The sequence below is a fragment of the Salvelinus sp. IW2-2015 genome, linkage group LG30, assembly GCF_002910315.2.
Source record: "Salvelinus sp. IW2-2015 linkage group LG30, ASM291031v2, whole genome shotgun sequence".
NCBI classification, from domain to species: Eukaryota; Metazoa; Chordata; class Actinopteri; order Salmoniformes; family Salmonidae; genus Salvelinus; species Salvelinus sp. IW2-2015.
This window is the reverse complement of record NC_036869.1, coordinates 18,202,951-18,222,494: the sequence shown is the minus strand read 5'-3', so window position 1 is coordinate 18,222,494 and position 19,544 is coordinate 18,202,951. Positions and strand designations below refer to the sequence as shown.

The following is a 19,544-nucleotide window of genomic DNA, read 5'->3' as shown; positions in this document are numbered from 1 at the left end:
TTAAAGTGATACGGCCACTGGAGATAAAGGGGAGGGCTGGTGGGTCTGGGCAGCTGTTGATGTTTGTATGATGTCGTCGTTTGTATGTGTATTTTCTGTATTGTTGATAAAAKATCAAATAAAATAAATAAATAGGGATCAGGGATTAGGCAAATACAGTTGCAATACTTGCAACTGAGAGTACAACCATATGGTAAAAACTAGCCAAGAACTCATCTCCACGATTTACAATGAGGTTGAGTAGCGGTGAGTAGGGGCTGACTGCACCGGTCAGTCGATACTTGTAAAAGTGTCCATTCTTTAATGCCTACCTTGTACCTATATATGTCCTGTGTATCCCCGTTTTTTCCTTTGGGCACTACAATMMATAGTTTTTGATAAAAGTAGTGTTTTACAGGACCTCTGCCAAGGGATCCGTTGTTCGTTAAAATCCTCAAGAGTCTATTACCGCAYCTGTGCATCAATCTACTTAATAAATAAAAGAATCCCCATCAAAATCCATAAACTTAAGCTAGAGATATGTTTTTTTKTTGTTGCATGGGCTGCGTCTCAATCCACCAGATCCGGCTATCCCCATCGGTGGTGGAAGGTAGCCGAACTACAGGGGTTTTTGTCAGACCATGAGACATCCCGAAAATAGGTCTTCTCACGAAAACATCTGAAAWGTCCAAACGGGTCGGCCTACAAAMTATGACCACTCTRTGGAAAGATGAGACTCGCACGAATACGATGTGTTCCCTGTTTTGCTCTACGGTGTTCTCCGTTTAGCTCTACGACCCCCACAAGTCTGAAATTGGTAATACTGATGTGCCAACTTCTGTCTCTAGTGTCTGAACCGTTTTGGGGCTACTTAAAGGCATACTTAAACTCAGAGCAGCCCATCATTGCGCGGCAGATTTTTTTTGTGTTGGAAGGGRCTGCGTTTATCAAAAACTAGGAATTACAGCAGYAAAATTAACGCAGTTACACAGGACCAACAAATGTACAAGGTATGCATTAAAGAATGAACGTTTGTACAAGTATCGACTGACAAGTAACTTGATGTCCACCCTCATCGCTGCTCAATGCCATTGTCGAGTTGAGTTTAGTCAGCTGGGTTAAACCAAAGAAAAACATCAAGTAAGTATGTGGTGGCATATTTGGAGGGTCGCCGCTCCAAAAATGCCACTTAAGCGGGCTAAGACTATGTTGGAGTGGGTCCACATCCCGCGCCAGAGCCGCCACCCGGGACAGATGCCCACCCAGACCCTCCCCTATAGGTTCAGGTTTTGCCACACCTTTGGGGGGGGGGGGGGGATACTGTCACGCCCTGACCACAGATTGCTTTGTATGTTTCTATGTTTTGTTTGGTCAGGGTGTGATGTGGGTGGCCATTCTATGTTGTATGTCTAGGTTGTCTATTTCTGTGTTTGGCCTAGTATGGTTCCCAATCAGGGGCAGGTGTCAGTCGTTCTCTGATTGGGAGCCATATTTAGGTAGCCTGTTTTTCTTTGTGTTTTGTGGGTGGTTGTTTCCTGTGTCTGTGTTATTCACCATACGGGACTGTTTCGTTTTCGTTTTGTATTTCACGTTGTTATTTTGGTATTTCTTAGTGTTCAGTTAATAAACCGAATATGGACACTTACCACGCTGCGCATTGGTCTTCCTCTTCTCATCACTACGACGATCGTTACAATGAAAGATATCTATAAAACATAGCAGACAGTTACTGCTGTGTCAACAGTTCTCATTGTAAAGACCAGTGTCTGGCCCTCCTACTCCAAACTGGAACCCGTCTCACCCTGGTACGGTATAGCACAGAACCATTAGCTCATGTTCTCTGGAATGCTCTTTAGGCTTTATTACCCAAAGACATTGTAAATCTCCTCCGTCAGTGCTATCTCATAGAGGCCYATCCTCAATGAAACACACACACAATACTCTATTCTGTCAAATAAAACAACCATTATAATGCAATACAAGCATTATAACATAATCTTGCAATTTTCCACGACAAGTATTCACATCCTCGAGTCAAGTTGTGTAGAAGCAGAAGCACCCCTAGTCAAAAGATCCTAGGATTTGCATATGATAAGTACTTCTTCTTATCTACTTATCACATGACCAATAACACAGCAAAACTGTCCTGAAGATGAACAAAGGCTTTATTACATCCCATCACAAATAGTCTTCATTTACTCAAAGTTGTTKCTCATTCCTGACAACACATTAATCTAACAACTCTGATGTGATGGTAGGAACATCAATAAGAAAAAACGATTCACAGTAGCCTATACTGTCTATACAAGGCAAGAAATAATGAAATATTACCCAAAACAAACAAAATGAAAACAATATATAAACACACTTCCATGATGAAAAAAATCTATATTCCAATTGAAAAGATTACCTTCAGAATGCATAGAAAGCAAATAATGATAGGGTTCAATCTTTAAATACAGGGTCCATTAACCAATTAGAACCACTAATAACACAACATAAAATTATCTGCATCCACATGTACACACGCTCATATGCAAAAGTCTCTTAGTCTCCTAGTGGTTAGAGCATTGTGCCAGTAACCGAAAGGTTGCTGGATCGAATCCCCGATCTGACAAGGTAAAAATMTTTTGTTCTGCCCCTGAGCAAGGCAGTTAACCCACTGTTCCCCAGGCGCCGAAGATGTGGATTTCGATTAAGGCAGCCCTCCGCACCTCTCTGATTCAGAGGGGTTGGGTTAAATGCAGAAGACACATTTCAGTTGAATGCATTCAGTTGTACAACTGACTAGGTATCCCCCTTTTCCCTTCTTCGAGAGATTAATTCTCACACTGTTGTAAAACAGTATTTTAATTTGTCAATATTTAAATCAGTCATCTATTAAGATATGTTTTACAATGAAAATATTTTTTAACATATTCTTGTAAGATAAATTAATTGGCAACTGCTGTCAGAAACTAAATATCTTATTTACATGTACCACCTTCCACAACCTTCCACAAACTGTACACATTTATTCCTGAAATTCCATCTTTGTTCCATTACATACTCACCTGGAAATCCCAGGTGTTTCCACATTTACTTCACTTTCTGTAATTGAGAGGATAAGGATGAGCCCAATGTGTGTAAACTAACAGACAATGGGAGGAATCCAAAGATCGAATTCAAAATTCACTAATACACAAAAGATAATGTCATCATATTATATAGTAATCCAGGGGCTGGACTTTTAACTAGAGGGATACAGCTTGAGATAAAAACATTTTTGGGCAAGACAGTGTTAGTTGGGAAATATACATAGATACAGTGCATTCGGAAAGTATTCAGACCCCTTCCCTTTTTCCACATTTTGTTAYGTTACAGACTTATTCTAAAATGTATTAAATAAAAAAATGTCCTCATCAATCTACACACAATACCCCATAATGACAAAGCGAAAACATGTTTTTATAAATTGTAACAAATGTATTAAAAATATTAAACAGAAATACCTTATTTACATAAGTGGTCTCCATCATTCTTAAATGGAAGAAGTTTGGAACCACCAAGACTCTTCCTAGAGCTGTCCTCTGCTTGCCTGGCCAAACTGAGCAATTGGGGGAGAAGGGCCTTCGTCAGGGAAGTGACCAAGAACCCGATGGTAACTCTGACAGAGCTCCAGAGTTCCTCTGTGGAGATAGGAGAACCYTCCAGAAGGACAACCATCTCTGCAGCACTCCACCAATCAGGCCTTTATGGTAGAGTGGCCAGACGGAAGCCACTCCTCAGTAAAAGGCACATGACAGTCCATTTGGAGTTTGCCAAAAGGCACCTAAAGGACTCTCAGACCATGAGAAACAAGATTCTCTGGTCTGATGAAACCAAGATTGAACTCTTTGGCCTGAATGCCAAGCAACGTGTCTGAAGGAAACCTGGCACCATCCTTTCAGTGAAGCATGGTGGTGGCAGCATCATGCTGTGGGGATGTTTTTCAGTGGCAGGGACTGGGATACTTGTCAGGATCGAGGGAAAGATGAATGGAGCAAAGTTTAGAGAGATCCTTGATGAAAACCTGCTCCAGGGCGCTGAGGACCTCAGACTGGGGCGAAGGTTCACCTTCCAACAGGACAACAACCCTAAGCACACAGCCAAGACAACACAGGAGTTGCTTCGGGGCAAGTCTCTGAATGTCCTTGAGTGGCCCAGCCAGAGCCCGGACTTGAACCCAATCGAACATCTCTGGATAGACCTGAAAATAGCTGTGCTGTGACGCTCCCCATCCAACCTGACAGAGCTTGAAAGGATCTGCAGAGAAGAATGGGAGGAACTCCCCAAATACAGGTGTGCCAAGCTTGTAACGTCCTATCCAAGAAGACTCAAGGCTGTAATCACTGCCAAAGGTCCATCAACAAAGTACTGAGTAAAGAGTCTGAATACTTACAGTATGTAAAAAATAATATGTCTCTTTTTTATTTTATACATTTGCAAAAATGTTTGCTTTGTCATTATGGGGTATTGTGTGTAGATTGATGAGGGGAAAAAAACAATTGAATCCATTTTATAGCTGTAAAGGAAACAAATGTGKAAAAAGTCAAGGGGTCTGAATACTTTCCAAAGGCACTGTACATAGTAGTTACATGTAACTACAAAATATGTCTGACAACATTTATTAAAGCGTAATTACCTTCTCTTGTGCGTTAGCATCATCGAACCCTATAAAGACAAGAAAAGGACAAGCATTAGATTGACAAATCAGATCCAAATTCATTCTTTGGATGGACACAGTCGCTTTACGGCTTCAACATCTTACGTTACATTAGTGTAGTTTTTGTGTATCTTAGTTCAAACTGATTGTAGTTACCAGAGCCAAAAGTCCAGGAGACAACCTTGATCAAACCATAGATCCCCAGGGCCACAGCAACCATCGCCATATAGTCCTCAATGGAGGGAGCACTGACACCTGATTGAGGTGAAGCGAGAGGGAGTCAATTTAAGACATACGCATGAGTGTTGTATCAAGTCAAATATATTTGACTTTTCAGATCAATATAATTGCATATCAGTAAATATACTAGTATGCCTAGAGACACTGACCATAACCACAGATCTAGGATCAGATGACCTTACCCCAATCCTAACCTTTGCCTTTACGGGGATAGAAATATCTGGCTCTGAATCAGTGGATAGGGGTAACATCCATAAACTTAATGCAGCTCTATTAAATTCTCTCACCAGTGATATTGAGGGTGRCGCTGGCCCGCCGKGTGCCTCCACGGTGGACAGCCACACAGGTGACCTCCCCGCCGCGGTCCAGGTCCAGCTTGGCTGAGTCCAACTCCACACGGCTGGTCTGGCTGTAGGTGCTGTCTGGGCCCTGTCTGTGGCCCGTCACGCTGCCCTGRCCCAGGGGCCTGACCCTACCGTCYGGCCCTGTTAACACCCAGCGGAACTCCAGGGAGAGGGGGTAGAATCCTGACGCCTCGCACTGCACCGTCACCACCTGGCCGGGCACGKAGAGAGGGAGCGGGGAGGGGAAGATGGAGAGGGAAGGAGGCTCTGGGAGAGATAGAGGGAGAAAGAGGAGGGAGAGAATGAGGAAAGATAGGATAATACACACGTATGGCATGTAATCTAAGGACATTTAGTTGACCATGACATACCATTATAAGACTGTACTGTATAAGGAGTTGCAGTAGTTATTTCAGTGAATAAATATGTAAAGACAAAGGGGTTGAGATTCGACCAAACAGTTCTGAAACAAACATTGCAATGGTTTAGTATTGGCCGACTAAACAAGCGTATTCATCTCTCCTCACCTACAATCTCCAGCTCCACTGCCACCTGAGCCARGAGATAGGGCAAGTACACCGTGCAGATGTAGGTTCCTGAGTGGCGCACTTSAGCTTCCTGCAGGATCAGTGATGCATTTCCTGTCTCGTGCAGAGCCGTGAAGTCTAGCCYCGCTCCCTCTTCCTGGGTCTCTGCAAATCGGTCACTCTTGCCRTCGTAGGCCAGGACCAGACGGCCATCGCCCCTGAACTGGTAGCGCCACTCCACGGCGAAGCCAGAGACAGAGAGAGGAGAAGAAGCATCCACCCAGAACCCACAGTCTAGAACAACCGGTTCCCCGAGTCTGGAACGGATCATGAAGGTTCTACTGGAAATACTGAGCACCACTGAGAGAGAGGGGTAGGAGAGAGACGTTACACTTTAATACTACATTACCTGTGATATTACGTGGTAATAAACATCACAGGTTGCTATACTTCCTCATGGTGTATGACAAATTCATTTAAATTATGGTTAATAATAAGTCATTATCACTGTGGTGTTGGTAACTGTAAGTCATTTTGATTAGAAGTCCATCTTTATCACTTGTAATGGTTATATATGACAATCTGTCTGACGTTTAYAACCCTTGCTCAAGAAGAATGTCCTTCCTTTTCAATCATACCCTTGGGTTCCTTGGTTGCYGTGGGAGCACGCATGACATTGGAGAGGCGCAGCTGTCCGTCAAAGCCCTGCAAGGCAGCAGTGTACCAGTCGGCTTGCAGGTAGATCGGACTGTGGGCAGAGTCCGTGAGTGAGGCTGTCCATTGGACGGTGGATGGCTGGGGCATGAAGGGGTTGATCTCACACTGTGGCTTCTGGACTGAGCCTTCTGGTGGGTGCAGAGAAGAACTGCAGAGAGTAGCTGCTGGGTCTGAGGAGAGAGGAGGAGATTTGTCTATTGAACTTATTCTTTCAATTAAATAACATTAAATGTTTCTGAAAAGCTCTGCCTAAAATGGCAACRCTCTTGTAGCCTTGTATAATTTAAATTACAGGCTTGGTGTCACACCAAACTGACTGACTGCACCTGTAACAGCCACTGGTTTGTCACTCAAATCAGGCATAATTTCTAAAGAGATTGTCCTATTTAATACAGTTGAAGTCGGAAGTTTACATACACCTTAACCAAATACATTTAAACTCTGTTTCACAATCCCTGTCATTTAATCCTAGTAAAAATTGCCTGTCTTATGGCAGTTAGGATCACCACTTTATTTTAAGAATGTGAAATGTCAAAATAATAGTAGAGAAGGATTTATTTCAGCTTTTATTTCTTTCATTACATTACGAGTGGGTCAGAAGTTTACATACACTCACTTAGTATTTGCCTTTAAATTGTTTAACTTGGGTCAAACTTTTCGGTTAGCTTTCCACAAGCTTCCCACTTTAAGTTGGGTGAATTTTGGCCCATTCCTCCTGACAGCGCTGGTGTAACTGAGTCAGGTTTGTAGGTTTCCTTGCTTGCACACACTTTTTAAGTTCTGCCCACAAATTTTCCATAGGATTGAGGTCAGGGCTTTGTGATGGACACTCCAATACCTTGACTTTGTTGTCCTTAAGCCATTTTGCCACAACTTTGGAAGTATGCTTGGGGTCGGTCATTGTCCATTTGGAAGACCCATTTGCGACCAAGCTTTAACTTCCCTGACTGATGTCTTGAGATGTTGCTTCAATATATCCACATAATTTTCATTCCTAATGATGCCATCTATTTTGTGAAGTGCACCAGTCCCTCCTGCAGCAAAGCATCACCACAACATGATGCTGCCACCCCCGTGCTTCACGGTTGGGATGGTGTTCTTCGGCTTGCAAGCCTCCCCCTTTTTCCTCCAAACATAATGATGGTCATTATGGCCAAACAGTTCTATTTTTGTTTCATCAGACCAGTGGACATTTCTTCAAAAAGTACGATCTTTGTCCCCATATGCAGTTGCAAACCGTAGTCTGGCTTTTTTATGGCGGTTTTAGAGCAGTGGCTTCTTCCTTGCTGAGCAGCCTTTCAGGTTATGTCGATATAGGACTCRTTTTACTGTGGATATAGATACTTTTGTACCTGTTTCCTCCAGCATCTTCACAAGGTCCTTTGCTGTTGTTCTGGGATTGATTTGCACTTTTTGCACCAAAGTACGTTCATCTCTAGGAGACAGAACACGTCTCCTTCCTGAGCGGTATGGCGGCTGCGTGGTCCCATGGTGTTTATACTTGCGTACTATTGTTTGTACAGATGAACGTGGTACCTTCAGGCGTTTGGAAATTGCTCCCAAGGATGAACCAGACTTGTGGAGGTCTACAATTTTTTTTCTGAGGTCTTGGCTGATTTCTTTTGATTTTTCCATGATGTCAAGCAAAGAGGCACTGAGTTTGAAGGTAGGCCTTGAAATACATCTACCGGTACACCTCCAATTGACTCAAATGATGTCAATTAGCCTATCAGAAGCTTCTAAAGCCATGACATCATTTTCTGGAATTTTCCAAGCTGTTTAAAGGCACAGCCAACTTAGTGTATGTAAACTTCTGACCCACTGGAATTGTGATACAGTGAATTATAAGTGAAATAATCTGTCTGTAAACAATTATTGGAACAATTACTTGTGTCATGGACAAAGTAGATGTCCTAACCGACTTGCCAAAACTATAGTTTGTTAACAAGACATTTGTGGAGTGGTTGAAAAACAAGTTTTAATGACTCCAACCTAAGTGTATGTAAACTTCCGACTTCAACTGTATATAACRATAAATACTGACCAGTGACGTAGTAGACTCTATCATGGTCTGTAGATGGCCCCTGCTTTGACCTGGTTTCTTCACTGTCTGGGTCTGTATTGATGTAAAGTAGTGACTTCTCCTGGCTCATAGCAGCATGGAAGCCCCCACCTGGTTTCTCCTGGACAAACCAGCACTCCAGAACTGGACAACTTGCTCCATAGACTGGAAGAGAGAAGGATGAGGGAGTTGTGTGAATGTGGGTATGTGAAAAAACAGAATTAAATAGAACAAAACTGTATCTCTATGGGTGAAGTGATGTAGACTAGTGTAGAATAAGGATGGGTATGAAAAGGCAATCAGAATAGAAACAGGTTATTGACTAATGATACATGCTTAGCATTAAGACTGTGAAAATAACTATAAATCTCTATACAACTGCATGTAAATGAATATGCCAGCTTTATGTAGGGCTGTTTTGCCCGTGTGCATTTTCTACAAGGTATATRTTATGCAAAGTATCTATTCTTAAATCAGCAGTTAAACCAATAACAAAGCGACCTCCCCACCACTGTTTCAGGGGAATGGGGCTGGAGAAATGCGACCACTCTAGATTATATTTTGTGTTCTGATGGGATACGACATTTGAACTAAGCTCATGATCCATTTATAAATGATATTCTTCAAGAATCAATGGGTACATATCATTAATTTATAAGTCCAAAAATGGATGTAGCAGCTGCTGATTGCCCCTTTAACTCAAKAAAGTTKTTTTCACTTATTGTAATTAGCTACAACCTAAGGTTAATTGRGTATACAGAAGATACAGTAACCGTGCCACCAGTAACACATCCACCACCAAATCAAATGTGCCGTAAGAAAARCTGACCAATTTACCGTGCATGAMGTAACTAAAGGCAAGRAAGGATTGCAATATTGTTGATATATTGGTCATGTTAGTTTTCGACAGTGTCCTCGACTATTCTGTAGTCTGATGGATGAGAAAAAATATGGAGAAATATGTCTTCAGAGTTCCACTGTAACTCCCCACAGCAAACTCTATTTTCACTTTCATTTTGCAGACAGACACTGACATGCGCAGAGCCAGACGAGGCATAGACAAAGCACCATGGTATTCAGTAAAAAAAATAGTCCAGTATGTACGGTTTAGAAACTACGGAAGAGTATTAGGGCCAAGTGAAGATTTTAAAAATTAACAGTGACAGGTGGTACTTGGATTCTTTTTTTTTGCACTATAGTACTTTAAAAAATGAAAATATTTCTAGAATAAAGTGGCAATATTTCAACTTCGAGAATAAAGTCGAAATTACATTTCGTGAATAAAGTGGCAATATTTCAAGCATAAACTCGACATTTAATTTCGTGAATAAAGTCAAAATGTTTAGAATAAAGTCGCAGTTCTATTTCAATATTAGCATAGGGTATTTGGTTCAATGCATGTCTCCCTGGCTGCCTTTTGCTGTGCGCGCCACCGTTGAAATGCCTGAGGTTGTCTCTTTTAGCACATAATAACCATATTATTATAAGYAGGCCTATTAGGACCTGGAAGAAGTTGTGAAGAAATAAASAAACTCCGTGGTAAAACTAAGTCAATACACTGATTTTATGAGGGACAAATGCAAAAACGTGAAAAATAAATTGAGTTCCAAACTCAGAGAGCTTGTGCACACATTGCAGAATGCACAATCAACACAAGATGGCGCTCCAACACTACACCGCTCACCAGAATGGTCAAGATCACACGATTTCTTAGAAACAAGGATTTACGTAATCTGAGGACAACAAACGGAACAGTACATAGCTCAAGAGAGCTATTTCATGTCAGGCACGCATGCACACACAGATTTGTGATGACAGGCAACTTCTACGTGACGGAGTATGGTGAAGTTGCCTTAAAAACGCTGATTTTAGGGCAGTTTATAATCTTCCCCACAATGGTTAAGATTAGGGGGGAGGAGAAGCTGATCCTAGATCTGTACCTTGAGGAAACTTTTCCACGGAGCTACAAAGACAACCAAAAGTCAACCCAAGTGCTATATACTAACTGAACCTGATTGGTTATCCCCTTCACACACATACCAGAACACACTGTGGGAGTGGCAAAAAATTCCAGAACACATTTTAATTGGGRAGAAAAAAAATGAGAAAATATGACCATAGATTACTTGTGTAGGCCTGTTACTRTAGTTATGGTCAAAGAGTTTCAGCTAGTATCCACTGGCTCTGTTCTAGTTCTTTCAGTCACCTGAAGTCGTTGTGACACAAAAATACTGAAAATAATGTAGGCTAACAAACAAATAATGTGTCAATGTAATAGTCCAACATCCCACACGGCAGTTTGGGTATGAAAAACCATGTACTGTACAGGCTCCTAGAACTAGATGATGTGGCAGTGTGTCGGACATCTCAGGATGGAGGATAGATAGACACAAGATGGCTGCTTCCTGACGCTCTTACAGGAAAGGGTGTAGGATTTACCTCAACGGTGTTTGACTCCACCTTCCTCTGTATGTGTGTGTTTGTGTGTGTGTGTGTGTGTGTGTGTGTGTGTGTGTGTGTGCATTGTACTTTCCATTGCATTTCTATGCTGTATTATTTTGTTGCTGTGTTTTTCAGTGTGATGATATAAAACAATTTTATATCAAATGGAGGTAGATCCAACACGATGTACCTACTTCTATGGGTCATATACAGTATGCCAAATAAAGCTCCATAGACCTTAGCCGGTGATAGCTCAATTGTGTCATCCTCCCAAACCACAAGCCCTCTGAGAATACTATAGAAATAATACTTTTTTTCTCCTCTTTCATGTCAAAGTAATCCTCCTCCTGATTTGAGTCAAGGCCATTGTAAGAACTAGGCCTACAAGACCTAGTGGGTTCCTGAGTGATGCAGTGGTCTAAGGCTCTGCATCTCAGTACACGAGGTGATACTACAGTCCCTGGTTCATATCCAGGCTGAATCATATCTGGCTGTGATTGGCAGTCCCATAGGGCCGCACACAATTGGCCCAGTGTTGTCTGGGTTTGGCCAGGGTAGGCCGTCATTGTAAATAAGAATTTGTTCTTATGACTTGCCTGGTTAAGTATAAATAAATAAAGACCTCCCTGTATTTAGTTCTACCACAATATGCTTGCAGGTTATCTAAACTGGCTTGTCTTAGATGAAAAATGTATTGTCAATTGTCACCAAGACCTTTTCCGTTATTTTCCGTTATCCCAATAAATCTGGTATATGCCAAACAATGACCTTTCAACACTTGGTGGTGAATTTCAGTGATGAGGAAACTGCAATTACAYGTACCCARCAAAAATGAAGATATGGCTTCTCATTCACAAGTCTGACCATAATACAAGGTCATTCTAAAGGGTGTGGGGACCTCTCAGTGAGGTGGTGGCCTCTTACTGTATGTTTCTGTATTAACGCCATGTGTCTATCATAGACTTGGTATAATTGCATTATGACTGTCATCAGCCATTTTCTTCTGTTTCAGATCAAGTACAGTTTTCAGATAGTTTGCTTGTCTGTGTGTCTCAATCTTCTGTCTGTCTGTCTGTCCTCATTTGTCCCTGCAACATGTGCTGTGTTTTCATGACGTATTGATACTGAAACCTACAAATTCATATCTGTGTTGGGGTGATGCTGGTTGGGACGCTGCTCTGTTTAGATACATGATCTCAGTGTAACAGAAGGAGGAATAGAACAGAGATGAACAACAGCCTCAAACGCTGGTGCTGATGACCATGAAAATGAATCAGCATACTCTAATGTAGACTTTCAAGGGGCATGTGAGGTAATGACATAGATTTTGACATAAATAATTGTAACGATTGTCTATTTCGTCCTCCTCATCGGACGAGGAGAGGCGAGAAGGATCGGACCAATATGCAGAGTGGTTCGTGCTCATGATGATTTATTAAAACCGAAACTGAACACTGAAATACAAAACAATAAACGAAGTGCAGAAAACCGAAACAGTACCGTGTGGTGAAAACACTAACACGGTAGACAAACACCCACAAAACACACGTGAAACCCAGGCTGCCTAAGTATGATTCTCAATCAGGGACAACGATTGACAGCTGCCTCTGACTGAGAATCATACCAGGCCGAACACACAATCCCAACATAGAAAATCACACATAGACAACCCACCCAACTCACGCACTGACCATACTAAATAAATACAAAACAAGGGAAAACAGGTCAGGAACGTGACAATAATAATTAACATTATTGATATTGGTCATTTATAGGCCTTTAGTTTCTCACAACATTTGAACCTGCATGCACTATCTGGAGACATAAACTATCAAGAGTTGCAACTAAGCCCTCAAAGTTAGTGAAAATATCTAGACCCCCTGCTCCAGACCCAAGGAGAGCACTGTTCATGGCCTAATGGTTGACTGACATTCATACAACTTACTTTCATTTTTGTCATAAACATTTTAATAAAAAATCTCTCTGCTGGTTGGTTCCACCTGGATTTTATGCTACTGATGCTTGAGCTAGCTAAATTCTCATCAGCTCAAAAACGATATTCAAGCTAATATCGTGGTGCAAATATTTTATTTTTTAAGAGATTTTGTGCCTGACGCCTAAAGAGGGAAGATTGTCAGAGAGAAAACATCGGGAGTTGACAGGCCAACGTCGAAATKAAGGATTCTATCCTTCTGGTGCTGGGAATAGGCCTTGTAACAAGGGTTAATGTAATAACACCGGTTAATGTAATAACTGCCGGTTAGCGTAATAAAATGTTGAACAATTAAAGTAATACTTTTTTCTGCTAAATGTAAACGTTGTTATATTAACCGGTAGTTATTACATTAACCGGTGAGTAGCAACTTTTTTATGAATATGAAGTATGACAATTGGGTACTTTTTCCACCACTGGTTCCGCCCCATCATTGGAGTGGTGGTAGCTCTCCTTTGGCCATCGTTGCTGTTGTTGGGGTTAATTATTTGGAAGAAGTAGAGCAAAAAAAGGTGAGAGGACAAAAATGTAGACAGACCACTTTCATATTCTTAATTATCAGCTGTTGTAACGTTCGTCGTATAGAGGAGAAGGAGAAGACCAAGGTGCAGCGTGGTAAGTGTTCATTTTAATGATATAAATAAACTGAACACTGAACGAACAAAATACAACAAAGAGAGCGAACGAAACAGTCCTGTAAGGTAKACACACAAACAGAAAACAACCACCCACAAACACAGGTGGGAACAGGCTACCTAAGTATGATTCTCAATCAGAGACAACGATAGACAGCTGCGTCTGATTGAGAACCATACCAGGCCAAACACATAGAAATACAAAACAAGGACAACATAGAACACCAGACATAGAATGCCCACCCAAACTCACGCCCTGACCAACCAAAATAGAGACATAWAAAGGATCTCTACGGTCAGGGCGTGACAGCTGTGTTGTAYTTAGTGATTTGGAAGTAATAGTCAAAGTACTGGTTTACAAGCAATAGTATTGTACAGTGTAGTTAGTGATGGTAGAAGTTTGATCTGATTAATGTAAATAAAGAGTCACGTTGTCACTCATGTTGTGTGATGTCTGCAGTAGGAATACAGGATTCAGAATAYTGTCAAACATGATGTTCTCTTGTAATATTTAATCAAACCAMGCTATCAGTCAATCACTTTCATCYCTGTGTTTCAGGCTTTATTCAGGCCAACAGTGATTGCCTACCTTCATGTGGTTTGCTATTCTGAAGACATCACTGAAACTTAAAGAGGGGAACCTATTGAGCATGKGTAATAGGGACGCAAATAATCTTACCCTTCCTCTCAACGTTTTTTTCCCTCTGTGTAATGGCAAACCGTTCTCATTTAGTTGCATTGTCCAGGTATCTGCCGTGGATTTTAAAGTCCATAATTAACCTAAACAGCTCTGAATCCATTTTCAACTTGTGTCAATTATTTGCCCTTTTATAGAACACCATTTTTTTACTAATGACTCAAAGTTGTGTGACCATTAACATTGGCTGCATATCCATTGTCCTTCTCCCAAAGTCTGGACTTGCACATTTCTTCTAGTCTCAGGGATTTAACAATGGTGTAAAGTAGCTCAAGCCAATGCTTCCACCTATCCAATGCTTGGATATCCATGAGGAAAGGGATGGACAGTTGGTATGCAGCCATTCATTTCAGGTGGTTTCATCAATAGAAGGAATGTGTTCCAAATGCCACCCTATTCCCTATACACASTGCACWAATTTTGACCAGGGCCMATAGGGCTCTGGTCAAAAGTAGTGCATTACACTACTTTTAGGGTGCCCTTTAGGACGCATTCCGCCGGTTGAGCCCCACCCTGCCTATTGTAAATAATTTCAACATCCCATTCCCCCAGTTAAGCAAACAAAGAGGAAAGGCTATGACTATAATTGATGTAGTAAATTACTTTTCCTGTCCATTACTTTATTTGATAAACTTATTTTATTGTGTAGGTGTGTGTCCCTTTTGAATGTTTAATAAAACATTCATYCAGCCAAGAAATCCCTCTTTTCATTGATGGACTATTCAATAAACTGAACAGTACTAATGAGATKAATTAGTTGCATTGCAGTTATGTATGGTGTTGCTGCCATTCAGATTTATCCAGCCTTGGTATGGARTAACTGATAACTGWCAAAATRCCTCAGCCTGAGGAAATCTTTAGAGAAAGAAGTCACACTTCCAGTTTGCACTAATCTTTATTTAACTTGCTGTAATACAGAGATACAGACTGTATACAATCATACATTAGATCTCTAACCTTGTCTTCATTGTGTCTTAATTGAAAATGAAAGCATTGTCTTCCTTTATTCACCATTTCAATAAGGAAACAGTAATACCAGTATTAATGGCCAGCAGGCTCTGACAATATCCAGAAAGTATTAACACTTCAAGACCCTATGGTCAGATGGGTTTTCATGAAGACGTCTTGGTAGATGATGGTATCAAAGAACTCTATCTGGGGAGGGAGGGGGGCAGAATCAGTGGAGGCAGATAGCAGTTAGAGGGGTCCAGGTGGGATTGGGCCAGGCATGTCCAGGTGTCAGGCCAGGCATTTCCAGATCCGGTGACTGTGCTGGCCGCTCTGTTATAGACAGAATACCAGCTGACAGCTTCTTCCCTAAATAGTTCTTGCATAGTTTGGAGCTGTGCTTTGGGTCATTGTCCTGTTGTAGGATGAAATTGGCTCCAATTAAGCGCCGTCCACAGGGTATGGCTTGGAGTTGCAAAATGGAGTGATAGGCTTCCTTCTTCAAGATTACTTTTACAATATACAAATCCCCCACTTTACCACCACCAAAGCACCCCAGACCATCACATTGCCTCCACCATGCTTGACAGATGGCATCAAGCACTCCTCCAGCATCTTTTCATTTTATCTGTGTCTCACGAATGTTCTTCTTTGTGATCCGAACACCTCACTTAGATTCGTCTGTCCATAACACTTTTTTTCAATCTTCCTCTGTCCAGTGTCTGTGTTCTTTTGCACATCTTAATTTATTTTATTTTATTGGCCAGTCTGAGATATGGCTTTTTCTTTGCAACTCTGCCTAGAAGGCCAGCATCCCGAAGTCAACTCTGCACTGTTGACGTTGAGACTGGTGTTTTGCGGGTACTATTTAATGAAGCTGCCAGTTGAGGAATTGTGAGGCGTCTGTTTCTCAAACTAGACACTCTAATGTACTTGTCCTCTTGCTCAATTGTGCACCGGGGCCTCCTACTCCTCTGTCTATTCTGGTTAGAGCCAGTTTGCACTGTTCTGTGAAGGGAGTAGTACACAACGTTGTACAACATTTTCAGTTTTTTGGCAATTTCTTGAATAGAATAGACTTCATTTCTCAGAACAAGAATAGACTTGATTAGCTAACACAACGTGCCATTGGAACACAGGAGTGATGGTTGCTGATAATGGGCCTCTGTACGCCTACGTAGATATTCCATAAAAAATCTGCCATTTTCAGCTACAATTGTCATTTACAACATAATTAACAATGTCTACACTGTATTTCTGATCAATTTTATGCTATTTGAATGGACAAAAAATGTGCTTTTCTTTTATAAACAAGGATATTTCTAAGTGACCACAAACTTTTGAACGGTAGTGTATGTATACAGTTGAAGTCGGAAGTTTACATACACTTAGGTTGGAGTCATTAAAACTCGTTTTTCAACCACTCCACAAATTTCTTGTTAACAAACTATAGCTTTGGCAAGTCGGTTAGGACATTTTCCCAACAATTGTTTACAGACATATTATTTAACTTATAATTCACTGTATCACAATTCTAGTGGGTGAGAAGTTTACATACACTAAGTTGACTGTGCCTTTAAACAGCTTGGAAAATTCCAGAAAATNAAATGTGTGGGCAGAACTGAAAAAGCGTGTGCGAGCAAGGAGGCCTACAAACCTGACTCAGTTACAGTGGGGCAAAAAAGTATTTAGTCAGCCACCAATTGTGCAAGTTCTCCCACTTAAAAAGATGAGAGAGGCCTGTAATTTTTTGCCCCACTGTACACCAGCTCTGTCAGGAGTAATGGGCCAAAATTCACCCAACTTATTGTGGGAAGCTTGTGGAAGGCTACCCGAAACATTTGACCCAAGTTAAACAATTTAAAGGCAATGCTACCAAATACTAATTGAGTGTATGTAAACTTCCGACTTCAACTGTATATATATTCATAAATTTTGATTTGTGTATCAACATTTTTCCTAATAAAATAAAGAGATTTATGACATACTGACGTTCAATTGTGGAATCAGTGTAGTAAAATAACATGTGGTTGTATGCATTTTGTTTCCAATATATAGTTTTACATCAGTCCAGAACACCTCACTATGTAAACAATGACAGAATAAGTGTTCAATAGATTCAGTTTCTAGTTCACAAAAATTGCTTTCACTGGTAACATCAGGTATATATTTAGAAGTCAAGATATTACACGGGTAGAATCTATGGATAATCTTAAAGGAGATCTCCTTTACTTCATTGGTCACCATAAATTTGTTTAGACTGAGCCAAGCATGGCGCTAGTTTACATCAGACGATGAAGCCCAACAAAATATAGCAGAAGGAATAGAATTCCTGTGGAAAGTATCCCTTAATAAACAATTGTTGAATTTCTGTCACGATCGTCGTATTGTGAGAGAGATGAGGCCCAAGGCGCAGCGTGATAGCAATACATCTTCATTTATTAGAAGATGAAACGAAAACGAACAATACTTTACACACTAAACCAAGAAGCTATACAAACAAATAGTGCTGACACTACACATAGACATAGACAATTACCCACAACCTACCTAATGCCTATGGTTGCCTAAATATGTCTCCCAATCAGAGACAACGATAGACAGCTGTCTCTAATTGAGAACCAATCCAGGCAACCATAGACTTACATAAACACCTACACTGAACACAACCCCATGAACTCTACAAAACCCCCTAGACAATACAAACAMCCTAGATAAGACAAACACACAAACATCCCCCATGTCACACCCTGACCTAACTAAAATAATAAAGAWAACAAAGATAACTAAGGCCAGGGCGTGACAATTTCTTATCTAGTAAACCTATGACATTCACCTGGATATCACTTACAATAGGAGATGTTCCAAAATATGCATAATTCAGAGGAAAGATTATATCCCACTTGGTATAGCTTTTAATACAACGTCATATTTCTTGCTTGAAACCTCAAAGTTGTATCTGTCCATAAATTATCTCTGCGATTCCCACGAATACTAACTAATTGGCTGACAAGGACAATATTTTTGAGAACCAGTTACAGTAAMATGACATCTTGTTTCTATGTAATATCGACCCATTATTCCATATAAACATTTATGAGGTGAAAAGTTGTGTTTATACAGCAAAGCCCAGCACATTAAAGCCTACTTGTGAGAAGCTGCCAATTTCACAGGAAGTTTACCAACAATATAGGAACATTGTAGTTTCCGAAGTGTGTTGAGTTCCCCTCTCCTCTTTTCCAAATTAAAAAGTATCTACTGTTCTATTCCGCCTTTTTCAAGCCATTGCTTTCTGGATCTTMTGAAGGCTCCTTTAGCCTTTTCCTCATAAAATGTATCTAGTTGATTCTGTAAATCATTCAATTCAGCTTTCTCATTAAGATCAAGATTCTCAATCTCTGTGATATCAACAATTTTCTTAGAGAGCTCAGCTACCTCACATATCCTTCTTAAAGCAATCCGTTTCCCATAAGTAATACAGGCTGATTTTACATTTCAGCAGTTCCCAATATTTGCAACATTCTGCGTTAGAGGTCGCTAAATTCCAGTAAACAGAAATTAGATTCTTAATCACATTTTTWAAATCATCATGCAATAACAATGAGTTATTTCATTTCCAATAACCATCTGAGTATTTCTTATCATTACTGCACATTCTTACAGTCAGCCATATGACTTTATGATCCGTCAGGACTGTAGGCAGTATTTTGACCTCTACAGTGTTGGGCTCAAGAAGCAAGTAAATTCTTCATTGTAGAGAACAATCTCTATTACTCCATGTGTACTGTTTCTCTCCAGGGTTTTTAACTCTCCATATGTCAATTAAGTCCAGGCTTTGGCAGCAATTCACCAATTTGTTCACACCAATGTTAGGCCTATGTGGCAATCTATCAGTCTCATTATAATAAACCATATTAAAATCCTCAACAACTATAATCTGACTGGATGGATATTTTCTCAGAAGACTTTTAAGAATTTCCTCAATTTCCTCCAGAAGTAAGTCATTTGGAGAACAATTTTTTTATTTAACCTTTATTTAACTAGGCAAGTCAGTTAAAAATTCTTATTTACAATGACGGCCTACTCCGGCCAAACTCGGACAACACTGGGCCAATTGTGAGCCGCCCTATGGGACGCACAATCACGGCCGGATGTGATACAGCCTGGACTAGAACAGTATCCATATACATTACACAACACAAATAATCTGTCCATGTGGTTGATGAACGTTACTAGCCAATGTCCATTGGTGTCCTTTTGAGTAAACAAAAATGGC

General features: G+C 40.7%; 1 protein-coding gene across 3 annotated transcripts; it reads right to left on the bottom strand.

Annotated features, from left to right (window-relative positions):
* Positions 1 to 2,126: 2,126 nt before the first annotated feature.
* LOC111954940 (tapasin) lies at positions 2,127 to 9,674 on the bottom strand. Of its 3 annotated transcripts, none has more exons than XM_023974884.3 (9): positions 9,391 to 9,674; positions 8,536 to 8,718; positions 6,413 to 6,661; positions 5,775 to 6,134; positions 5,191 to 5,514; positions 4,820 to 4,918; positions 4,643 to 4,671; positions 3,033 to 3,069; positions 2,127 to 2,810 (listed from the first exon to the last, which is right to left on the bottom strand). In XM_023974884.3, exons 1-8 carry the CDS (start codon positions 9,446 to 9,448, stop codon positions 3,058 to 3,060), a joined length of 1,314 nt encoding a protein of 437 aa, XP_023830652.1. In that variant the 5' UTR covers positions 9,449 to 9,674; the 3' UTR covers positions 2,127 to 2,810; positions 3,033 to 3,057. The 3 variants fall into 3 exon arrangements, with proteins under 3 accessions (XP_023830652.1, XP_023830651.1, XP_023830650.1); XM_023974883.2 differs by having other exon boundaries at positions 2,127 to 2,697; XM_023974882.3 differs by having other exon boundaries at positions 2,127 to 3,069.
* Positions 9,675 to 19,544: the final 9,870 nt, after the last annotated feature.